At 43.7% G+C, this 26,264-nt stretch overlaps 1 protein-coding gene across 1 annotated transcript in view; it reads left to right on the top strand.

Moving 5' to 3' along the window:
- The window catches only part of NUDT22 (nudix hydrolase 22), a 319,740-nt gene extending 293,880 nt beyond the window's left edge, over nt 1–25,860 (top strand). Inside the window, exon 6 of the mRNA XM_056527201.1 lies at nt 24,717–25,860. Within this exon, the coding sequence (XP_056383176.1) occupies nt 24,717–24,773 (57 nt within the window). The 3' untranslated portion in view covers nt 24,774–25,860. The remainder of the gene's footprint in view (nt 1–24,716) is intronic.
- Nucleotides 25,861–26,264: the final 404 nt, after the last annotated feature.

Raw genomic sequence — 26,264 nt, 5'->3', positions numbered from 1 at the left:
GAAAAAAGTCCTTTGGTGATCTGATCTTTTGGAGACAGATGCACTTACACACATATTGAATTAGTTTTTGTAAAAAAATTTCAAACATTGTGTGGTTTATTATTTTTGAGAAGAATGTCTTTGGGTGGTCCACCGTCCTGCATTATAGTCTTGTGAACTGTTGGATATGCGCTTGTTCTTACACAAAGGTATTTCTTTAAAAAAATTCTAAAATGTTGTTGTTTTTTGGAGGGGATTGTGAAGCCCGGGTGTGTATTCCAGGCTGTGTCCTTCAGGCAATATATGGGTTCCTGATGCCGCAGAGGTGGGGCCTGGGTCTGGAAATTTCAAATTTTTGCATAGCGGGTGCTACCAATGAGAAATCTTTGACAAAAATTTCATATATTGTGTTGGTTTTTGGGGGGAGGATTGTGAAGCCCTGGTGTGTACTCTTGCATCAGCCAACTCCAGGCTGTGTCATGCAAGCAATATATGGGTTACTGATGCCACAGGGGTGGGGCCTGGTTCTGGAAATTTCAAATTTTGAATAGCGGGTGCTACCAATGAGAAATCTTTGACAAAAATTTTTGGGGGGGGAATTGTGAAGCCCTGGTGTGTAGTGTACTAGTGCATCAGCCAGCTCCATGCTGTGCCATTCAGCCACTAAATGGTCTCCTCTTGCTGCCAACATGTCCACGCTATGTGATTCAGTCACTATATAGTCTCCTAACCCATATATTGCCACCACCAGGCTCTGTCATTGTGCTGCTGTGCGGCAGTGATTCTAAGAGCAATGCCGGTAATCTGCATGCTATTCTGAATAACAGTATTATTTCACTACCCCAGCACACTCCATATGCGTTTTAGGACACAGCAAAGTGTTCTATACCCTTACAGAGGAGGCTGTATGTAGGCTAGAAATAGCCTTTTTTAACATCGATTCGCCGCAAATAAATTCGGATCGAAACAAACTTTTCGGGAAAATTCGGCAAATCGGCCGAATCGAATTTTTGAAAAGTTCACTCATCTCTACTCTGGGCCATTAAATTTTTAGTGTTCTGCGATATGCAGTGCCCAGGAAGATAACCTTATCCTTACAAAACTGTAATTTATCCTTGCTAGCCATATTTCCTGTTGATACTAGGAGATTTATCAGAGACACAGTATGACAATAATAATTCGATCAGTCTGGAAAACAGATCAACAGATTATTGACACACTGTGGGAGGAAGACATCACTATTGTCAGACATCCACTGGTCTAATACCAGCTCCAGTGTCACGATTCGGCTCGCAGGTAGTGGATCCTCTGTGTCAGCGAGGGATTGGCGTGGACCGTGCTAGTGGACCGGTTCTAAGAGGCTACTGGTGTTCACCAGAGCCCGCCGCAAAGCGGGATGGTCTTGCTGCGGCAGTAGCAACCAGGTCGTATCCACTAGCAACGGCTCAACCTCGCTGACTGCTGAGAAGGCGTGGGACAGAAGGACTAGGCAGAGGCAAGGTCTGACGTAGCAGAAGGTCGGGGCAGGCGGCAAGGTTCGTAGTCAAGATGGATAGCAGAAGTTCAGGTAACACAGGCTTTGGACACACTAATCGCTTTCACTGGCACAGGGCAACAAGATCCGGCAAGGGAGTGCAGGGGCAGTGAGCAGATATAGTCTGGAAGCAGGTGGAAGCCAATTAAGCTAATTGGGCCAGGCACCAATCATTGGTGCACTGGCCCTTTAAGTCTCAGAGAGCTGGCGCGCGCGCGCCCTAGAGAGCGGAGCCGCGCGCGCCAGCACATGACAGCAGGGGACCGGGACGGGTAAGTGACCTGGGATGCGATTCGCGAGCGGGCGCGTCCCGCTGTGCGAATCGCATCCCCGACGGCCATGACAGTGCAGCGCTCCCGGTCAGCGGGACTGACCGGGGCGCTGCGGGGAGAGAGACGCCGTGAGCACTCCGGGGAGGAGCGGGGACCCGGAGCGCTAGGCGTAACAGTACCCCCCCCCTTAGGTCTCCCCTTTTCTTTGTCCGGTAACTGCCTCCCCTGGGATGAGGACACCGGGAAAGAATGGAGGGTTTCCTCAACGGCAGGCAGTACAGCAGGAGTGGGAATGGGGAGGGAGGGCAGAGGGCGAAGCCTGGCACGGGGCAGTGTGTCACCAGGACGGGGGCCATGAGGAGGCACTGAGGTTTGCCTGACGGGACTGGGAGGGGGGGAGAGGCACTTCCTATGGCAGGCAGAGTCCCAGTTCTTGATCTCCCCGGTGGTCCAATCAAGGGTGGGAGAATGAAGCCGGAGCCATGGCAGACCGAGGAGGACCTCAGAGGTACAGTTAGGAAGGACGAATAACTCAATCCTTTCGTGGTGGGGTCCAATACACATCAGGAGGGGTTCTGTGCGGTAACGCACGGTGCAATCCAATCTGACTCCGTTGACCGCGGAAATGTAGAGCGGCTTGACGAGACGGGTCACCGGGATGTGGAATTTATTCACAAACGAATCCAAAATAAAATTCCCAGAGGCACCAGAGTCCAAGCAGGCCACGGCTGGAAGGGAGGAGTTGGCTGAAGGAGAAATCCGCACGGGCACCGTGAGACGTGGAGAAGCAGACTTAGAACCAAGAGACGCCACACCCACATGAGCTGGGTGCGTGCGCGCGTTTCCCAGACATGGAGGACGAATAGGGCAATCCACCAAGAAATGCTCGGTACTGGCACAGTACAGACAAAGATTTTTTTCCCTACGGCGATTCCTCTCTTCCTGGGTCAGGCGAGACCGATCCACTTGCATGGCCTCCTCGGCGGGAGGCCCAGGCGTAGATTGCAACGGATACTGTGGGAGAGGTGCCCAGAGATCTAAGTCTTTTTCCTGGCGGAGCTCTTGGTGTCGCTCAGAAAAACGCATGTCAATGCGGGTGGCCAAATGGATAAGTTCTTGCAGGTTGGCAGGAATCTCTCGTGCGGCCAGCACATCCTTGATGCGACTGGATAGGCCTTTTTTAAAGGTCGCGCAGAGAGCCTCGTTATTCCATGATAACTCGAAAGCAAGAGTACGAAATTGGATGGCGTACTCGCCCACTGAAGAATTACCCTGGACCAGGTTCAGCAGGGCAGTCTCGGCAGAAGAAGCTCGGGCTGGCTCCTCGAAGACACTCCGGACTTCAGCGAAGAAGGACTGGACTGTGGCTGTGGCAGGATCATTGCGGTCCCAGAGCGGTGTGGCCCATGACAAGGCCTTTCCTGAAAGAAGGCTTACTACGAACGCCACCTTAGACCGTTCTGTAGGAAACAAGTCCGACAACATCTCCATATGCAGGGAACACTGAGACAAAAATCCACGGCAGAGTCTAGAGTCCCCATCAAATTTGTCCGGCAGGGACAAGCGGAGGCTAGGAGCGGCCACTCGCTGCGGAGGAGGTGCAGGAGCTGGCGGAGGAGAGGGTTGCTGCTGTAGCAGAGGCAGAAGTTGCTGTAACGTGGCGGTCAACTGCGACAGCTGCTGTCCTTGTTGGGCAATTTGCTGCGATTGCTGAGCGACCACCGTGGGAAGGTCAGCGAGACTTGGCAGCGGCACCTCAGCGGGATCCATGGCCGGATCTACTGTCACGATTCGGCTCGCAGGTAGTGGATCCTCTGTGTCAGCGAGGGATTGGCGTGGACCGTGCTAGTGGACCGGTTCTAAGAGGCTACTGGTGTTCACCAGAGCCCGCCGCAAAGCGGGATGGTCTTGCTGCGGCAGTAGCAACCAGGTCGTATCCACTAGCAACGGCTCAACCTCGCTGACTGCTGAGAAGGCGTGGGACAGAAGGACTAGGCAGAGGCAAGGTCTGACGTAGCAGAAGGTCGGGGCAGGCGGCAAGGTTCGTAGTCAAGATGGATAGCAGAAGTTCAGGTAACACAGGCTTTGGACACACTAATCGCTTTCACTGGCACAGGGCAACAAGATCCGGCAAGGGAGTGCAGGGGCAGTGAGCAGATATAGTCTGGAAGCAGGTGGAAGCCAATTAAGCTAATTGGGCCAGGCACCAATCATTGGTGCACTGGCCCTTTAAGTCTCAGAGAGCTGGCGCGCGCGCGCCCTAGAGAGCGGAGCCGCGCGCCAGCACATGACAGCAGGGGACCGGGACGGGTAAGTGACCTGGGATGCGATTCGCGAGCGGGCGCGTCCCGCTGTGCGAATCGCATCCCCGACGGCCATGACAGTGCAGCGCTCCCGGTCAGCGGGACTGACCGGGGCGCTGCGGGGAGAGAGACGCCGTGAGCGCTCCGGGGAGGAGCGGGGACCCGGAGCGCTAGGCGTAACATCCAGACACTAAAATCAGATGGGCCGGTCACCAAGCCCTGCGGTAAACGTGTCCAACTCTACTGCTGACCCTGTAATGAGAAAAAAAAAAAGTATTGACATTGTGAGTACAGTAACACAAAGAAAAATATATTAGTGAGATCAGTCACACCAAGCCAGGAGGAATCAGGTGGTAGAGAGGCTGCAATGTGTGTCGATTAGGGACCAATGGGATGTGGTTCACGATAATCTCATTGAGATGTACAAGCCTATCAGTGACCTCCTTGGAAAATGGATGTGTTGCAAAGGGACTGGACCTAGGTTGATCTACACCTTTAATATAACAATCTATCTGCACCTTTATACTATCCATTTACACTACACTAAGGGGATATTATGGTAGCCAAGTGCCTGTAGAATCAGGTTTTGTCCCGATTATCACCAGAGACACAGGGAGCAAACCTATATCATACTCATCTACTGACCAAAGTTTCAGGTTTACTTCTACTATAATCTCCAGTGGGATCAGGTTGTCTGGTTCCTGGATGTAAGGTATGACAACAATGGTGTCTATCCTCTCATCCATGAGTGTACTGGCCACCACAATACCTGTTGGGGTGTCGCTGATGAAACCTGGATCTCTGCTAAAATGTCTGCTCTTAAAAAGTTTACAGTGACATCATCTGAAAACAGTATAATCTTATGGCTATAGTTGGTGTTCGGTGTTGTATTACTAGTTACCAATATCCATGTCCACATGCATTGTGATTTCTGAAATTCTTATAGGTAAAATCAATTGTTTCCAACGCAAAGAAATGCTCCTCCCCTGTCTTTCCGATTATTAACTGATGAAAAGACCTATTCCTATGTAAATTAGTCTAGGCCTAAATTCACACTATGTGCTTCTTACATAGTCAAATTCAAATGTAAAGAATTTTCACTAACAAAAATAGGAACATAAACATTACAGTTTAACCTCTTCAGGATGCAGGGCGTATGGATATGCCCTGCATTCCGAGTCCTTAAGGACGCAGGGCGTATCCATACGCCCGTGGGAATTCCGGTCGTAACCATACGCCCGTGGGAATTCCGGTCCCCACCGCTAGCCGGTTGGGGACCGGAGCCGGATGCCTGCTGAAATCGTTCAGCAGACATCCTGGCATATTGCCCAGGGGGGTCATTATGCCCCGCCATGTCGGCGATGGCCGCAGATCGCTGGGCAATTCAGTCCAGCGATCTGCGGTGATTCCGGGTCAATCGGGTCTCTGATGACCCGGAATTACTGGCTGATCGGGGCCGTCAGAGATGGCCCCGAACAGCCATAGCCAGCAGGGGTGAGGTGGCACTGGTGCCACCTCATGATCGCCCTGATTCGTCGGCCGGTTTACCGGCCGACCAATCAGGGCACCTGCTGCGGGTGTCACTCCCGCCACCCGCTCCGCCCCTCTTCCGGAGGACGTGAGTGCGGGAAGTGGACCCCGGGAGCTGGGGACCCCGATCCCCGGCGTCAATGTTGGGATCGGGGCCCCAGGAGCGGCGGCAGCGGCGAGGGACTGACCTGCAGCGTGGATCGTTGGTGGTGAGTGACAGCCTCCTTAGCTGTAGTTATGCAACAGCAGGAGGCAGACCACCCCAACTCCCAGCATTCCCTTATGGGCATGCTAGGACTTATAGTTTTGCAACAGCTGGAGGCACATTTTTTCTATGGAAAAGTGTACCTTCAGCTGTTGTATAACTACAACTCCCAGCTTGCACAAACAGCTAAGGTGCATGCTGGGAGTTGTAGTGGTGCATCTGCTGGTTGCATAACTACAACTCCCAGCATGCCCGTTGGCTGTCGGTGACTGCTGAGAGTTGTAGTTTTTCAACAGCTGAAGGCACACTGGTTGTGAAACTCAGTTTTTTTTAACCTAAAAACAGTGTTTCACGACCGGTGTGCCTCCAGCTGTTGCAAACTACAACTCCCAGCAGTCACCGTACACCATGCACCGTACATGCTGGGAGTTGTAGTTTTGCAACAGCTGGAGGCACACTGGTTGTGAAACACTGAGTTAGGTCACAAACTCAGTGATACATAACCAGTGTGCCTACATCTGTTGCAAAACTAAAACTCTCAGCATTTACAGTCTGTCAGCGCATGCTGAGAGTTGGAGTTTTGCAACAGCTGGATGTTCCCCCCCCCCCCCCAATGCAGGGTACACTCACATGGGCGGGGGTTTACAGTAAGTATCCGGCTGCAAGTTTGAGCTGCGTCAAATTTTCTGCCGCAGCTTAAACTGCCAGCGAGAAACTACTGTGAACCCCTGCCCATGTGACTGTACCCTAAAAACACTACACGACACTACCACAAAATAAAATAAAAAGTCAAAAACACTGCATAAACACATACACAGCCACCCTCCCCTCCCCAATAAAAATGAAAAACATCTGGTACGCCACTGTTTTTAAAACGGAGCCTACAGCTGTTGCAAAACAACAACTCTGCAAAAAATGACAAAGAGGCAGTGCAGCTCAATCTACCATCTACTCCAAGGTTAACTGGTAGGTCTGAAAACCCCAAAAGACCCAGTAATCAACAAAAGGAAATATATAATAAGAAATAATTATATAACCAGTCCTCAAGAAGTAGTGAAAAAAGGAGAAAGAAAAGGAAAGAATGAATACAAAGAGAGAAATATTAGTGATTTCGAATAAAAAATGTACAGTGCTAAGTGAGTAAAAATAAAAACAAAAATAAAAATGGAAAGAAAAAAGAGAAAAGAAAGAAATAAAAAAATAAAAAATAAAAATAAAAGTGAGTATGAAAGTTCACAGTATCAAAGAAAAGTGGATAAGTGCAAAGTAATAATCAGTTAAAATGAAGGTGATGTGAATATTAATAATCATTAGACATCAAAAAAACAAAAAATATAACAATAATAAGAATGCCTGCAGAAAATGATAATTCTTAAACATCACACCGTGATGATCGGCAGCTGAATATCTCCAGAGTTGCAAGCTCCGGGGACTGTGGGAGCCCAGTGCCCGCACGGACCGGATCAATCACTACCCTGGTATGGGTAGGGAGGTACTTTTCGTGCCGTGGTTGGGAAGATGTGATGATCCCGATTGCGATGATGTAGAGCGCTGGGTAATAGATCGTAGCCAAGCAGGAGTATCGTGCTTTGCACAGCTCAGTAGCCGGTCTGTGGAGAAATCGGCAGCGGCTGCCCTGCTTCCTCGTGGCGTGTGAATAGCGCGCTAATTCACAGTGGTCCACTAGTCCGGGTCCTACAGCGCTGTCTAAGCAATATCGGCTGATAAAGGTATAAAACAGGATTGAGATAGGGATGGCTGATAGATATGAGACAAGGCTAGACGCGTTTCACGACTTAATGTCGCATTCTTCAGTAGCCTGATTAAATTAAAAAGGCCAGTACATATGAGGCAGGCTTATATAAGAAAAAAGCGATGATGTCACTAACCAGTAAATGGAATAGAAAGACATAGGGAAAACCTGGAATCGGATCTAGCAGATGATATATGGATAGTACAGGCGAGCTCAGGGAGGACAGAAACCTCCCGTGGAGCAGAAGGGCTAAAGTGTGCATAAATTATATTACTCATCTAGTGTAATTGTGTATAAATGAATAAATAGATATAAATGTAAAAATTATGATAAACTATAAATTTTATATAGATAAAAAATGGGAATGAGAATATAAAGATGTTAAATTGATAGATGCATATGCACACATGTATACACATGCATAGATATACATAGATGTGTACATAGAAACCAAAAACAGGCGCAGCACTCCAAAAAACAGTGTGATTTAATATCTCATGTCAGCATTACAACGTTTCAACTCCTCCTGGAGCCATTTTCAAGCATAGTGATATACAAACACCACAGGGTTTTTATGCCCCAAACAATTAATTAGTGCAAATCAATTCATAAAGTGCCAATCATATAAACATCATATAAAAGTATAAACAGTGCGTTACATAATGATATAGCACGTAGTGCATTAGTGTAAATAAAGTGCTATAGTGCGTACAGTGCATAAAAATCATACATAAAGTTAAAATACAGCTTGAAAATACATCTCAAGATATGATTGCATATAATCATACAATCATAAACACCTGCGCATATAATAAACATCATAAAATAATACATACTGCATAGTGAGAAGGAAACATCCACCTGCTCCATACAATGGCGCCGTAAGCGTCGGCTACTAGCTATTGCGCCTGCGCAAACAGGCTGTGGATACTTCCGCATACACGCTCGCGGTCATGTGACTCACCCGCTCACGTGATCCGCTGCCCCGGCAACGGCCAACGCTATCTGCGAGGCAGTATACAGAGACAGCCGGAGCACGATCGCAGGCGATAATCCAGGCCGCGAGATGTGTATACACAGAAGAGAAGAAAACAAGAACACAGGTATCAACAGAGAAGAGGGCACAAACAGGACCATGGATTCAGATGCCACAACATGGGGGTTACAAGGCGCATAACAGAGTAAGGGAAGATTAGAAGCAAAAAATTGAGAAAACACAGTAAAACAAATGATAATGAACATAAAAGTAAAAGTAAAAAAAATAAATAAAAAATAAAAAAATAAATAAAAAATAAAAGATAAATGAAATATAATCCATACCACATTGTTTCTTTTTTTGCAGTTATGTTTTCATTATTTTTGTATAATATTAATAGGGTTACACCTTGTTGGGCCAGGGATAGATAACTGGCTTAACCCCTAATAGGGCCAAGGAGTCATCCATCAAAGGGGGGACTCCTGTGTTCAGGACCGTCAAGCCCTCACCCCACTGGACTCACCCCATCTGGGCTATACTCAAGGGCGCCCGCTTATTCAGCAGCACTGACCCTAGGCAGACTGCCTAGTATAATTCAAACTAAAAAAACAAAACATAATAAAAAACTAAAGAAAATAAATGAAAAAATATAAAACAATATTTTCCTTTTATCATATAAAAAAAGTATATAAAAAAATAAATGCTAAAGATAGAAATAGAGAAGATTAAGAAATTTTGAAAAATACCCCAGAATGTTGTAATATGCGCATATATACCCCACATAATGAAATCCACCAACCACGGTCCAAGTAGTACCACAACAATGCTGAATCTGTGTAACTTTATTTAATTCTCCACATCAAATTGTTATAATACAAAAAACAAATGTTTAAAAAAATTTTTTTTTAAAAATATCCGCCACAGTGTAGAAATTTATCTTAATTCACATATGTTGGAGTAGGTGATGTCTCCTCCTATGGTTGTAGAAATCTAAAAAATAAAGAAATATATTATTAGAATTATAACATTGTGTTTGTATATCACATTCCATATGTGTAGAGGAGGTAAGTATAACAACGGATAAATGGAATTCAGGGGCTGTTTGTAGGCCACCTCTGTATACAAGTTTTCTACATAGTGTTGAAATCCGCATTAAGACCATAGGGATTTAGTGTATTAAGCTTATGTATCCACCACAATTCGCGTCGTTTCAAAATTGCTAATCTATCACCCCCTCTCACAGGATGTGGTATATGATCAATCGCCATGAAACGTAGATCCTTCTCTAAGTGGCCAAGCTCAGTGAAGTGCTTGGACACCGGGAGGTCCAACCGACGTTTATGTATGCTAAACCTATGGTTATTAATTCTAGTTTCCAAATTCAAAGTAGTTTGCCCCACGTAGACTAAATTACATGGGCAAGTCAGAATATAAATTACCCAGGTTGAGTCACACGTGATGTAAAATTTAAGAGGATATTCAATCCTGGTCCCTGGATGTCTAAAGCTAGATCCCTTTATCATAAATTTACAAACCACACATGTTAAACATGGAAAAGAGCCAAAATTACGTATACTGAGTACAGTCTGTCTAAGGGTTTGGGGTAAGTCAATAGTAGATTTTACCAGTTTATCCCTCAAATTTCTTGATCTTTTATAGGACATCAAGGGAAATGTGGAAAACTCCTCAATTCCCTTGAAACTGATATGTGTACATACATATAAAATAAAATCATATCAGGAAAATTGTGTGTAAGACATCATAGGCATAAATTACACAAAATTTGATCAATCAGTAGATAGTTGAGCAATGAGACACTAACTATAAAAGAAGTAAAATTAATATATGAGAAGTGAAAAAGAAAAGAAAAAGATGAAAAGAAAAAAGAAGAAAACAGACAGACAAATGTGTAATAGAACATGGTGAAAAAACTATTAAAATATATACTAAAATATGACATGGTACTCAGGCAGAATGTAACAATCTCACAGTTTGACAGTAAAAGACACAGTCAAGGATAAGAATATATATGTAAGTCGCACGCGGGGTTCCCACCAGGGCGCGTCATTGTGTCGATAAACGACCAGACAATGACGGGTCATGGAAAAGGACCCAGCGGGCGTATCAAAGAAATCCCAAAAGTTTCATCTCTGCATTGAGTCCTTTAGGGACTAGAGAATCAAATTCGAAGATCTTCCTTGCTTCTGCCCTAGATAGACGAGAAATGAGATCACTACCTCTCCAACATTTTCTAACTAACTGTAGTGCCACAAAAGACAATTCAGAGGGGTTATTATTGTGTGATTCAAAAAAATGAAGTGATAATGGGTGGGATTTATTGCCTTTTTTGATATTATAAATGTGTTCAGATATTCTGATTTTCAATTGACGTTTGGTCCGACCTATGTATTGTTTGCCACAATTGCATTCTATGAGATATATGACACTTTTACTGTTACAAGTTATACATTCTTTAATTTTATGGATATAACCATTGGATGTAGATGTTACTTCCAAAGTCTTTCTTGGAAATTTGGCGGTTCTGCAACCTACACATGTGCCACATCTGTGGAAGCCGTTCGATTGTAACCAGTTAGAATAAAATGTCATCTAACTAGTTACAATCAAACGGCTTCCACAGATGTGGCACATGTGTAGGTTGCAGAACCGCCAAATTTCCAAGAAAGACTTTGGAAGTAACATCTACATCCAATGGTTATATCCATAAAATTAAAGAATGTCTAACTTGTAACAGTAAAAGTGTCATATATCTCATAGAATGCAATTGTGGCAAACAATACATAGGTCGGACCAAAGAGTCAATTGAAAATCAGAATATCTGAACACATTTATAATATCAAAAAAGGCAATAAATCCCACCCATTATCACTTCATTTTTTTTAATCACACAATAATAACCCCTCTGAATTGTCTTTTGTGGCACTACAGTTAGTTAGAAAATGTTGGAGAGGTAGTGATCTCATTTCTCGTCTATCTAGGGCAGAAGCAAGGAAGATCTTCGAATTTGATTCTCTAGTCCCTAAAGGACTCAATGCAGAGATGGAACTTTTTGGATTTCTTTGATACGCCCGCTGGGTCCTTTTCCATGACCCGTCATTGTCTGGTCGTTTATCGACACAATGACGCGCCCTGGTGGGAACCCCGCGTGCGACTTACATATATATTCTTATCCTTGACTGTGTCTTTTACTGTCAAACTGTGAGATTGTTACATTCTGCCTGAGTACCATGTCATATTTTAGTATATATTTTAATATAGTTTTTTCACCATGTTCTATTACACATTTGTCTGTCTGTTTTCTTCTTTTTTCTTTTCCTCTTTTTCTTTTCTTTTTCACTTCTCATATAGTAATTTTACCTGTTTTATAGTTAGTGTCTCATTGCTCATCTATCTACTGATTGATCAAATTTAGTGTAATTTATGCCTATGATGTCTTACACACAATTTTCCTGATATGATTTTATTTTATATGTATGTACACATCTATGTATATCTATGCATGTGTATACATGTGTGCATATGCATCTATCAATTTAACATCTTTATATTCTCATTCCCATTTTTTATCTATATAAAATTTATATTTTATCATAATTTTTACATTTATATCTATTTATTCATTTATACACAATTACACTAGATGAGTAATATAATTTATGCACACTTTATACCTCTGTACTATCCATATATCATCTGCTAGATCCGATTCCAGGTTTTCCCTATGTCTTTCTATTCCATTTACTGGTTAGTGACATCATCGCTTTTTTCTTATATAAGCCTGCCTCATATGTACTGGCCTTTTTAATTTAATCAGGCTACTGAAGAATGCGACATTAAGTCGTGAAACGCGTCTAGCCGTGTCTCATATCTATCAGCCATCCCTATTTCAATCCTGTTTTATATCTTTATCAGCCGATACTGCTTAGACAGCGCTGTAGGACCCGGACTAGTGGACCACTGTGAATTAGCGCGCTATTCACACGCCACGAGGACGCCGGGCAGCAGCTGCCGATTTCTCCACAGACCGGCTACTGAGCTGTGCAAAGCACGATACTCCTGCTTGGCTACGATCTATTACCCAGCGCTCTACATCATCGCAATCGGGATCATCACATCTTCCCAACCACGGCACGAAAAGTACCTCCCTACCCATACCAGGGTAGTGATTGATCCGGTCCGTGCGGGCACTGGGCTCCCACAGTCCCCGGAGCCTGCAACTCTGGAGATATTCAGCTGCCGATCATCACGGTGAACAAAACCATAAGGTACTGTGTCTGACTTCACATAAGCAACTGTAACTATAACTTGCTAGTAATACTGCTATTCTACAAACACCTGTTGTGGGACACAAGTGGTTAACAGTGAGGAATCACATTATATTTTCTGAATGAAATATTGAAACATTTACTACAGTTTAAGGTGACCGTGTGTCACATTGGAGTATCACTGGAGGACACAGTTTCTCCGATCGCTGGATATTACTTTCAATACTGTTGTTATTCACACCACTTGATAAATTTTTTCGGCTTCAAAGGACAATTTTTAAATTTTTATATTTTGAGATAGTTGTCATTTTTTAAATTATTATATTAGAATATTTATATCGCATGCCTGAGCAAGGGCCCTGCCCAGGCATCAATTATTATTATTTTTAATAAATGCATATGATTGTTTAAGAATTATCATTTTCTGCAGGCATTCTTATTATTCTTATATTTTTAGTTTTTTTGATGTCTAATGATTATTAATATTCACATCACCTTCATTTTTTCTGATTATTACTTTGCACTTATCCACTTTTCTTTGATACTGTGAACTTTCATACTCACTTTTATTTTTATTTTTTCTTTCTTTCTTTTCTCTTTTTTCTTTCCATTTTTATTTTTGTTTTTATTTTTACTCACTTAGCACTGTACATTTTTTATTCGAAATCACTAATATTTCTCTCTTTGTATTCATTCTTTCCTTTTCTTTCTCCTTTTTTCACTACTTCTTGAGGACTGGTTATATAATTATTTCTTATTATATATTTCCTTTTGCAAAACAACAACTCCCAGTATTGCCGGACAGCCGTTGACTGTCCAAGCATGCTGGGAGTTTTAAAACAGCTGGAGGCACCCTGTTTGGGAATCACTGGCTTAGAATACCCCTATGTCCACCCCTATGCAATCTCTAATTTAGGCCTCAAATGTGCATGGCGCTCTCTTTTTGGAGCCCTGTCATATTTCAAGGCAACAGTTTAGGGTCACATATGTGGTATCGCCGTACTCGGGAGAAATTGTGTTACAAATTTTGGGGGGTACTTTCTGCTTTTACCCTTTTAAAAAATGTAAAATTTTTGGGAAAACAAGCATTTTAGGTAAAAAAAAAAATTTTTTTTTTTACATATGCAAACACCTGTGGGGTATAAAGGTTCTCTTAACCCCTTGTTACGTTCACCGAGGGGTCTAGTTTCCAAAATAGTATGCCATGTGTTTTTTTTTTGCTGTCCTGGCACCATAGGGGCTTCCTAAATGCGACATGCCCCCCAAGCAAAATTTGGTCTCAAAAAACCAAATATGACTCCTTCTCTTCTGAGCATTGTAGTTCGCCCGTAGTGCACTTAAGGCCAACTTATGGGGTACCTCCATACTCAGAAGAGATGGGGTTACAAATTTTGGGGGTATTTTCTGCTACTAACCCTTGCAAAAATGTGAAATTTGGGGGGAAACACATTTTTGTGAAATTTTTGTATTAAGGCTCACTTTATTCCTTGTTACGTTCCTCAAGGGGTCTAGTTTCCAAAATGGTATGCCATGTGTTTTTTTTTTTTTTTTTTTGCTGTTCTGGTCCCATAGGGGCTTCCTAAATGCAACATGCCCCCCCAAAAACCATATCAGAAGAAAGTACTCTCCAAAATCCCCTTGTCGCGCCTTCCCTTCTGAGCCCTCTACTGCACACGCCAAACACTTTACATAGACATATGAGGTATGTGCTTACTCGAGAGAAATTGGGCTACAAATATAATTATATATTTTCTCCTTTTACCCCTTGTAAAATCATTTCCGCTGTAGTATTCAGCAGCTAATAAGTACAGGAAGGATTAAGATTTACTAATCCGTTTACCTTTCTGGCACCAGTTGATAAAAAAAAAAAAAGTTTTTCACCGAAGTACCCCTTTAACCCCTTAAGGACGCAGGGTTTTTCAGTTTTTGCATTTTCCATAACCATGACCCTTTCATTTTTCTACCTAAAAATCCATATTATGGCTTATTTTTTGCGTCACCAATTCTACTTTGCAGTGGCATTAGTCATTTTACCCAAAAATCCACGGTGAAACGAAAAAAAAATCATTGTGCGACAAAATCGAAGAAAAAACACCATTTTGTAACATTTGGGGGCTTCCGTTTCTACGCAGTGCATATTTCGGTAAAAATGACATCTTATCATTATTATGTAGGTCCATACAGTTAAAATGGTACCCTACTTATACAAGTTTAATTTTGTTGTACTTCTGGAAAAAATCATAACTACATGCAGGAAAATGTATACGTTTAAAAATGTCCTCTTCTGACCCCTATAACTTTTTTATTTTTCATTGTACAGGGCGGTATGAGGGCTAATTTTTTGTGCCGTGATCTGAAGTTTTTATCGGTACCATTTTTGTTTTGATAGGACTTTTTGATCACTTTTTATTCATTTTTTAATGGTATAAAAAGTGACCAAAAATACGCTTTTTTGAACTTTGGAATTTTTTTAAATATTGACCGTGCGGTTTAATTAATGATATATTTTTATGGTTCGGACATTTACGCACGCGGTGAAAGCACATATGTTTATTTTTATTTACACTGTTTTATTTTTTTTTATGGGAAAAGGGGGATGATTCAAACTTTTGTTAGGGAAGGGGTTAAATTATCTTTATTAACACTTTTTTTTTACTTTTTTTTTTGCACTGTTATAGCTCCCATAGGGACCTATAACACTGCACACACTGATCTTTTACACAGATCACTGGCGTGTATTAACACGCCTGTGATCAGTGTTATTGGAGCTTGACTGCTCCTGCCTGGATCTCCCTCCCTCCTGGTGTCCTGTGAGCTGTTCGGGACGCCGCGATTTCACAGCGGCGGTCCCGAACAGCCCGACTGAGCAGCCGGGATACTTTCACTTTCGCTTCAGACACGGCGGTCAGCTTTGATTGCCGTGTCTGAAGGGTTAATACAGGGCATCACCGCGATCAGTGATGTCCTGTATTAGCCGCGGGTCCCCGCCGTTGATGGCCGCCGGGACCGACCCTATATGACGGGGGACACCGCGTTACCCCACGGCATATCAAGGGAGCCGGCGGAGGAGGAAAATATACGTCCTTCGTCATTAAGGGGTTAAACTCAACTACATCCCTACATAGGTAGAAATGCAGATAGGGCACAAACTGGGCACAATGCAATATCTATGCACTCATCGCTTTCTCTACAAAGATATATATGTTACTAACATTTCTATCTTCTGCAACCCTCCTATATGGCTTCTTTGTTTAACATTGACCATTTGCCAAATATCCTGTTTAGTGAACTCTTTAAGACAAAACCAAGCCCCCCCAGGGTCCCTTGTTTTTCTTAGAGTTTGCCATTAAACCTAGCTGTAAATTTAACTCTGAATCAGTACTCCACCAGGGATACCTCTCCTATTACCAGTAACCGTAGCTTTCGGTTACTCTTACAACCGCACAAGGCAGAAGTGAAAACCCTCTATCTAAATCAGATTGGTAAACTATTGCCAGTAACCACCCTTGGGTTCGGCCTCACCTCTACGACCAGCCACAGAGGCGAAAACTAATTCCAGTGACTGTAGCTTTCAGCCACTCTTTCAACTACATATAAGCAGAAGCGAAAACCTTTATTAGTAACCGCCGTTTGCAGATTACTCTTACTTTCATAACACGAAAGTGAATGGGTATGATAGTGGAGTACTTATTCAATTTAAAACTTATGGACTATCAACATAGGGAGAGGGCTCAAAATAGTGAGCTCAAATGTGCAGCAAATTCTTTGTATAAATATTCGATTACACTGACTTAAAATGGCTGACAATCACATGAGCACAAACAAAAGAGACAGAGAGAAGGGCGGGAAACAACAAGCAGTTTAAAAAAATATATAAATACAGAGGTTAGAAAAAAGTGCGGGAAAAGCAGTTAAAAATGTAACCCCTTAACCTCCTGAGTGGTAATCCCGAGCGTGACTCGGGGTTAATTTTCCCTGCCAGGATCGGTAACCTCGAGTCACGCTCGGGGTAGAATTGCAGAGTTCCCGGCCGGGCTGCATGATATATCGCAAAAGCAATGCGATATAGCGATGCGGCCCCTGGGAAAACATACGATTATCTGCTCTGGTCGGCTTCCGTTGCGGGGGCCGGCCAGAGCAGGTAAAGAAAAATACTAAAAGTCAGTGGTGTTTCCCTACCAGGGGGCCTCCAGCTGTAGCAAAATTACAACTCTCAGCATGCCCGCACAGCCAAAGGCTGTGCGGGCATCAGGGGCGGATCTAGAGTCGAGTCTCGGGAGGGGCACTATTATAGTATTTTGTGTTGGCGGACAGAAAATAAGATGTTGCTCACGGAACTTACAATATTATTAAATGTATCATACAGTCCTAACCTTGTTTAAGACTCTTAGGCCGTGTTCACATGTCAGAATAATTATCAAATATACCAATTGCCACAGAATGGGAAAGTGCTAAAGAAGTTTTTACCATTTTAAAACTACAGCTCCCAGTATGACCTAAGCAGTGGTAAGGGGATGCTGGGAGTTGTTGTTTCACCCATCATTACTGCAGAACTTACAAGTGACTCCAGCTCTGATGGGACACACACAGGAGGATACAGAATGATATCAGTGATTACAGGTGACGTCTTCTCTATAGTCTTTCCTTATCTAATTCAGATGTACATACCGCCAAGACTTGTTCCAGCTAAATGTTCTCCCTGCAGAACTTGATGCCCAGACGTCTCCTCACTATGTCAGCGGATTCTGATCCTCTATATGAAAACAATAATTATTATAATACTGCTAAACACTGTATTGTTCTAATACAATACCGCCACACACCCTCTGAATATAATTCTGACACACGGTACCTCCTGAATATACAACACACTGTACCCTCTGAATATAATACCGCCACACACCATACCCTCTGAATATAATACTACCACACACTGCACCCTCTGAATATAATACTACCACACACTGCACCCTCTGAATATGATACTATCACACACTGCACTCTCTGAATATAATACTACCACAGACTGCACTCTCTGAATATAATACTACCACACACTGCACTCTCTGAATATAATACTACCACACACTGCACTCTCTGAATATAATACTACCACACACCGTACCCTCTGTATATAATACTATCACACACTGCACTCTCTGAATATAATACTACCACACACCGTACCCTCTGTATATAATATTACCACACACTGCACTCTCTGAATATAATACTACCACACACTGCACCCTCTGAATATAATACTACCACACACTTTGCCCTCTAAATATAATGCTATAACACACTGCACTCTCTGAATATACTACCACACACTGCACTCTCTGAATATAATACTACCACACACCGTACCCTCTGTATATAATACTATCACACACTGCACTCTCTGAATATAATACTACCACACACCGTACCCTCTGTATATAATACTACCACACACTGCACTCTCTGAATATAATACTACCACACACTGCACTCCCTGAATATAATACTATCACACACTGCACTCTCTGAATATAATACTACCACACACTGCACTCTCTGAATATAATACTACCACACACTGCACTCTCTGAATATAATACTACCACACACTGCACTCCCTGAATATGATACTATCACACACTGCACTCTCTGAATATAATACTACCACACACTGCACTCTCTGAATATAATACTACCACACACTGCACTCTCTGAATATAATACTACCACACACTGCACTCTCTGAATATAATACTACCACACACCGTACCCTCTGTATATAATACTATCACACACTGCACTCTCTGAATATAATACTACCACACACCGTACCCTCTGTATATAATATTACCACACACTGCACTCTCTGAATATAATACTACCACACACTGCACTCTCTGAATATAATACTTCCACACCGTACCCTCTGTATATAATACTATCACACACTGCACTCTCTGAATAGAATACTACCACACACCGTACCCTCTGTATATAATATTACCACACACTGCACTCTCTGAATATAATACTACCACACACCGTACCCTCTGTATATAATACTACCACACACTGCACTCTCTGAATATAATACTACCACACACTGCACTCCCTGAATATAATACTATCACACACTGCACTCTCTGAATATAATACTACCACACACTGCACTCTCTGAATATAATACTACCACACACTGCACTCTCTGAATATAATACTACCACACACTGCACTCCCTGAATATGATACTATCACACACTGCACTCTCTGAATATAATACTACCACAGACTGCACTCTCTGAATATAATACTACCACACACTGCACTCTCTGAATATAATACTACCACACACTGCACTCTCTGAATATAATACTACCACACACCGTACCCTCTGTATATAATACTATCACACACTGCACTCTCTGAATATAATACTACCACACACCGTACCCTCTGTATATAATATTACCACACACTGCACTCTCTGAATATAATACTACCACACACTGCACTCTCTGAATATAATACTTCCACACCGTACCCTCTGTATATAATACTATCACACACTGCACTCTCTGAATAGAATACTACCACACACCGTACCCTCTGTATATAATATTACCACACACTGCACTCTCTGAATATAATACTACCACACACTGCACTATCTGAATATAATACTACCACACACTGCACTCTCTGAATATAATACTACCACACACTGCACTCTCTGAATATAATACTTCCACACACCGTACCCTCTGTATATAATACTATCACACACTGCACTCTCTGAATAGAATACTACCACACACTGTACCCTCTAAATTTAATACTACCACACACACTGCATTCTCTGAATATAACTTGCTGTGCAGGGCACCCTCTGAATAAAATACCCAAATGTTTTGTGGCCCATAAAAAACATACCACCCCAGAAATTCCTCATAATCTACAATATACTTCTGAAATACAAAACACTCTGTGCCTTCACATATAGTAATAATGTCCCATCTTGTGCCCCTACATATAATGATTATGACCCGTCCTGTTCCCCCCACATAATAATAATGCACTGTGCCCCTAACATATATTGCCCCCTGTGGTGTGCCCTTCACATATAATGCCCCCGTTCTTTGCCCCTCACATATAATGCCCCCATCATGCGCCCCTCATATATAATGCCCCCATCATGTGGCCCTCATATATAATGCCCCCATCATGTGCCCCTCATATATAATGCCCCGTGCTGTGCCCTTCACAGATAATGCCCCCATTTTTTGCCCCTCACATATAATGCCCCCATCATGCGCCCCTCACATATAATGCCCCCATTTTTTGCCCTTCACATATAATGCCCCCATCATGCGCCCCTCACATATAATGCCCCCTGTGCTGTGCCCCTCACATATAATGCCCCCATCCTGTCCCCTCAGGGGGCATTATATGTGAGGGGCACAGCACAGGGGGCATTTTATGTTTGGGGCACATGACAAGAGCATTTTTTGTGAGGGGCACAGCACAGGGGGCATTTTATGTTTGGGGCACATGACAGGAGCATTATTTGTGAGGGGCACAGCACAGGGGGCATTATATGTGAGGGGCGCATGACGGGGGCATTATATGTGAAGGGCGCATGATGGGGGCATTATATATGAGGGGCGCATGATGGGGGCATTATATATGAGGGGTGCATGATGGGGGCATTATATATGATGGGCACAGCACAGGGGGCATTATATGTGTGGGGCACAGCACAGGTGGCATTATATGTGTGGAGCACAGCACAGGGGGCATTATATGAAATAATGCCCCCTGTGCTGTGCCCCTCCCATATAATGCCCACAGTCCAGCCCCATAGGGGGGCATTATACGTAAGGGGCACAATATATGTGAGGGGCACAGCACAGGGGGCATTATATGTGAGAGACACATGACAGGGGTCAGTGCTCTTAACATATAATGCCCCCTGTCATAGGCCACTCACATTAATTTCTCCTTTCCTGTGCCACATAATTGCCATCTACCCCAGTGTCATGTAGTTGACTCTTTTAAACAGAAAAAAAAAATGTGCACTTAGATTTTGTTCCCCCGCCGAAAATCTTCTTACTTGCAGGCAGCGTCACACAGGCAGCTCAGTGTGCACTGCAGACGAGCCGAGCGACGAGCCGCAGGGACGGGATCTTCCGGCGCCGGCGCGATAATGTGATGTCATTGCGCTGTCAGCACTTGGTCCCCGCAGCCGCGCCGAGCCGGCAAAAAGGTAAATAAACAGTGTGAGGGAGCGGGAGCTGACAGCTCTCGCTCCGCTATGCTATTTTAGCAGTATTATACGGGGGGGGGGGGGGGGGGGGGGGGGGAGGGGCAGAAATCCCTGCTCTCTTCACTATTCATCTTCTAGGACCTTTCACTTTTCAGCCAATCACAGGCCGCAGTGGTGTAAAGCCAGTGATTGGCTGAAGGGGAAAGGGCTTGTTCTGCAGCAAATACACTAGGTTTGAAATCTGCCCGGCAAACCTAGTGTATGCTGCCGCAGAACAAGGTGAGAAGGGGGGGGGGGATGTGATGGGGGGGGGGGGGGGAGAATGTGACAAGGGGGGGAATATGACATGGGGGGGAATGTGACAGGGGTGTGTGTGACAGAGGGGAATGTGACAGGGGGAGGAATGTGATAGGGGGGGAATGTGACAGATGGGGGGGATGTGACAGAGGGGGGATGTGACGGGGGCGAATGTGACGGGAGGATGTGACAGGAGGGAGGGGAATGTGACATGAAGGGGGGGATGTGACAAGGGGGGATGTGTCAGGGGGAGGGGAATGTAACATGAAGGGGGAGAATGTGACAAGGAGGGGAATGTGACAACGGGGGAAGAATGTGACAAGGAGGGGGGAGAATGTGATAAGGAGGGGGGAGAATGTGACGGGGGGGGATGTGACAAATATGTCTTCATTTCAGAGTCCTTAAGGACTCATGACGTATGAGAACAGCCTCCTGCTGTTGCTCAGCAACAGCTCCCATCATGCAAAAAGGGCATGCTGGGAGCTGTAGTTATGCAACAGCAAGAGGCAGACCACCACAACTCCCAGCATTCCCTTATGGGCATGCTGGGACTTATAGTTTTGCAACAGCTGGAGGCACATTCTTTCTATGGAAAAGTGTACCTTCAGCTGTTGTATAATTACAACTTCCAGCTTGCACAATCAGCTAAAGTGCATGCTGAGAGTTGTAGTGGTGCATCTGCTGGTTGAATAACTACAACTCCCAGCATGCGGTGACTGCTGAGAGTTGTAGTTTTGCAACAGCTGAAGGCACACTGGTTGTGAAACACTGAGTTAAGTAGCAAACCAGTGTGTCTCCAGCTGTTGCATAACTACAATCCCCAGCATCCCCAGCCAAAGTAGTATGCCTCCAGCTGTTGCATAACTACAACTCCCAGCATATACGGTCTATCAGTGCATGCTGGGAGTTGTAGTTTTGCAACAGCTGAAGGCACACTGGTTGCAAAACACTGAGTTTGTTACCAAACTCGGTGTTTCACAACCAGTGTGCCTCCAGCTGTTGCAAAACTACAACTCCCAGCATGCACTGATAGACCGTACATGCTGGGAGTTGTAGTTTTGCAACAGCTGGATGTTTCTCCCCCCCCCCCCCAATGTGAATGTACAGGGTACACTGACATGGGTGGAGGTTTACAGTAAGTATCCGGCTGAAAGATTGAGCTGCGGCAAATTTTCTGCCGCAGCTCAAACTGCCAGCGAGAAACTACTGTGAACCCCCGCCCCTGTGACTGTACCCTAAAAACACTACACTACACTAACACACAATAAAATAAAAAGTAAAAAACACTACATATACACATACCCCTACACAGCCCCCCTCCCCTCTCCAATAAAAATGAAAAATGTCTGGTACGCCACTGTTTCCAACAGCCTCCAGCTGTTGCAAAACAACTACTCCCAGTATTGCCAGACAGCCACGGACTGTCCAGGCATGCTGGGAGTTTTACAACAGCTGGAGGCACCCTGTTTGGGAATCACTGGCATAGAATACCCCTATGTCCACTCCTATGCAAGTCCCTAATTTAGGCCTCAAATGCGCATGGCGCTCTTTCGCTTTGGAGCCATGTCGTATTTCAAGGCAACAGTTTAGGGTCACATACAGGGTATCTCTGTACTCGGGAGAAATTGTGTTACAAATTTTGGGGGGTATTTTCTGCTATTACCCTTTTTAAAAATGTAATTTTTTTGGGAAACCAAGCATTTCTTTTTTCTTTTACATATGCAAAAGTCGTGAAACACCTGTGGGGTATTGAGGTTCACTTAACCACTTGTTACGTTCCCCGAGGGGTCTAGTTTCCAAGACAGTATGCCATGTGTTTTTTTTTTTGCTGTTCAGGCACCATAGGGACTTCCTAAATGCGGCATGCCCCCAGAGCAAAATTTGCTTTCAAAAAGCCAAATGTGACTCCTTCTCTTCTGAGACCTGTAGTGTGCCAGCAGAGCACTTTTCACCCCCATATGGGGTGTTTTCTGAATCGGTAGAAATTGTGCCTCAAATTTTGGGAGTTAGTTTCTGCTATTACCCTTTTTAAAAATGTAAAATTTTTGGGAAACCAAGCATTTCAGGTAAAAATTATTATTATTTTTTTTTACTTTACCCCTTGTTATGTTCCTCAAGGGGTCTAGTTTCCAAAATAGTATTCCATGTGTTTTTTTTTTTTTTTTTTTGCTGTTCTGGCACCATAGGGGCTTCCTAAAGGTGACATGCCCCCCAAAAACCATTTGTCGCTACTTCCCTTCTGAGCCCTCTACTGCGCCCGCCGAACAATTAACATAGACATATGAGGTATGTCCTTACTCGAGAGAAATTGGGTTTCAAATACAAGTAAAAATGTTCTCCTTTTTACCCCTTGCAAAAATTCACAAATTGGGTCTACAAGAACATGCGAGTGTAAAAAATGAAGATTTTGAATTTTCTCCTTCACTTTGCTGCTATTCCTGTGAAACACCTAAAGGGTTAAAACACTTACTGAATGTCATTTTGAATACTTTGGGGGTGCAGTTTTTATAATGGGGTCATTTGTGGGGTATTTCTAATATGAAGACCCTTCAAATCCACTTCAAAACTGAACTGGTCACTGAAAAATAGAATTGCAAAAAACGGCCGAGTCCTTAAGGAGAAAAAGGGCTAAGTCCTTAAGGGGTTAAAAGACCGGTTAGAATTAAGGCTTCAAAAAATACAGATTATCCATTACCGGTAAATGAAGCTACTGAAACACAGTTGCCTCCTACCTTCGCTCGCCAAATGTTGTAGAAAACCAGACTTGCAATAAGATTCAGCTTCAGTGGTGCATGCCCGGGATAACAAATTCGCAATAGTTTGAAAAACACAGGCAGAGTCAGTGATTCTGCAACGCGGTTTCTCCCACTAGTTTCAGGAAGAATCCCCCCTTGCTAGTGCTGGTCATGTTTATTTATGCCTAACAAAAGGGAGGGTTTACAAAGCCACTCCCACATACAGTCAGCATTAGGTTACAAGGTAATGATTCAGCCTACAGAAGATATGAAACACCTCCATGCGCCATCAACAAACCACCACATCTGCAGCTATGGTGACCAGTCGACAACACAAGAATCTACGCCATATTGGACAATATGAAGGCTATGTGACAACTTAATATTTCCACGACACTCTGTACCCCGACAGCCAACAGGTCTACCCCCATATGAGACACTTTTTTGGGGGGGGGGTTCCTATGCTAGGATGTTACTGCCCTCATCAGCTTAGTGCAGGGAATGATAGTTGTAAAGTTTGTTATCACACTGTGTAATGAGCTGAAAGTAACACATGTTGCAGTTTACTCTTCCATTCCAGATACAGATGCTGAACCAGGAAGTCACAATCTGCAGCCCGGAGAGTTTGTTCTCCTGAGAAGACGTCAGAGGGCCGCTGGAACCTAGATTTGAAGGTCCTTATCAGGTTCTACTGACAACTCTGACTTCGGTGAAACAGGATGGAAAATCAACATGGATACACGCCTCACATTACAAGAGGGTTCCTACACCATGCTCCTGATACATATCCTTTTCTGTATAAGTGGGGTGCAAACCCAGCAACCCAATCCGACTCCACAACACTACTGGGCCGACTTGACAATGGCCCAAGAGTTGTATCCCACGTTTTGATAACTCTTCCAGTGCCCAAGTGACTACCTTTAAATTTGACTACTGTGACATTGTGAATTTTCCCAACGTGCCAAAACAATGTCTTATGTATGGAGATGACAATTCAATATACATATGTGTGATGGATGACTACTGGGGGAACAAATGTGACTATTGGGAAGCAGTGGGATGGAACACAGGGACTGACTGGGACTATAGACCACAGAGTGCCAATAGAGGAAAAGACAATTCTGGCAAGTCTCTACGACAGAGAATGACAAAACCCAGCAGAGTAGGGTGAACCTGGAAGTCCCAGGTAAAGGACAAGTCTGAGTACAAAGAGGGGTGGTTCACCAGGAGCCGTTCATATTAAATCAGTGAAGCATCCCATACCCGTTTTTTATTTTTCTGAACCTGGGACTATTAGGCAGAACGGGCCATAGGGAAAGATGGAAGAAACAAAGTTCTTAGGGGGAATTGTTGGGTCTATAATATTCTGATATATTGATCGCTATATCTATACTCATATGCCTTTATTAAATCCTATATGCTATTGCTAATATTGCAGAAGAACTTTGCTTTCCTTAGTTCAAAACATTTCAACTTGCTCTTTGCCAGTAATTAAGACTAGAACCTTGAGACGGAGTCTATGGATACAAGAAGTCTAAACATTGGGCTTTGTGGAAGGATGGAAAAATCTCAAACTAGAGACCTTGCAACATAAGTGACTTATGCTACGCCACGCTCAAATGACCAATCAGCATATAAAACGATGATTTGATGCATAGTTTTACCCTCCCCTTTTTGTCAGATTGTAAAAACTAATGTGATTTCTGGATAATAAACAGAACTCCCTGGAGCCAGTACCAAGGAGGGAATTTATACCAACCTTGTCTGGTGCGAATTTGCTTATGTCGACACTCGGCAAAATAGCACAGCGGTAGTAACTCACAGTTTAAGGCCTCACATTAACCCATCCTTAACAGTCTATTGTGCCTTAATTATTACCAGACCCTGCTGTGATGACTGGACTTTCTAAGGGGACATATAGGTCTGACCTGTACGTACATTGATGTATATTTGTTTGGGAAAGTTGCTAAAGGGGTTTGGGGCTGGTTATGTTTGTCTCTGCTTCCCTCTTGATTCTCCCTGCCTGCCCAACCCCTCCATATTGGCCTGTCCCCCTTTTTTCCGGACCATTTCCTTCTCAAACAATTACATTGACATGATCTAAGGTGATACAAGGTGTTCAACCCCA

This window comes from Hyla sarda, chromosome 6, assembly GCF_029499605.1.
Source record: "Hyla sarda isolate aHylSar1 chromosome 6, aHylSar1.hap1, whole genome shotgun sequence".
NCBI classification, from domain to species: domain Eukaryota; kingdom Metazoa; phylum Chordata; class Amphibia; order Anura; family Hylidae; genus Hyla; species Hyla sarda.
Note: the sequence above shows the minus strand (reverse complement) of the source record. Positions and strands in the feature narration are given on the sequence as shown.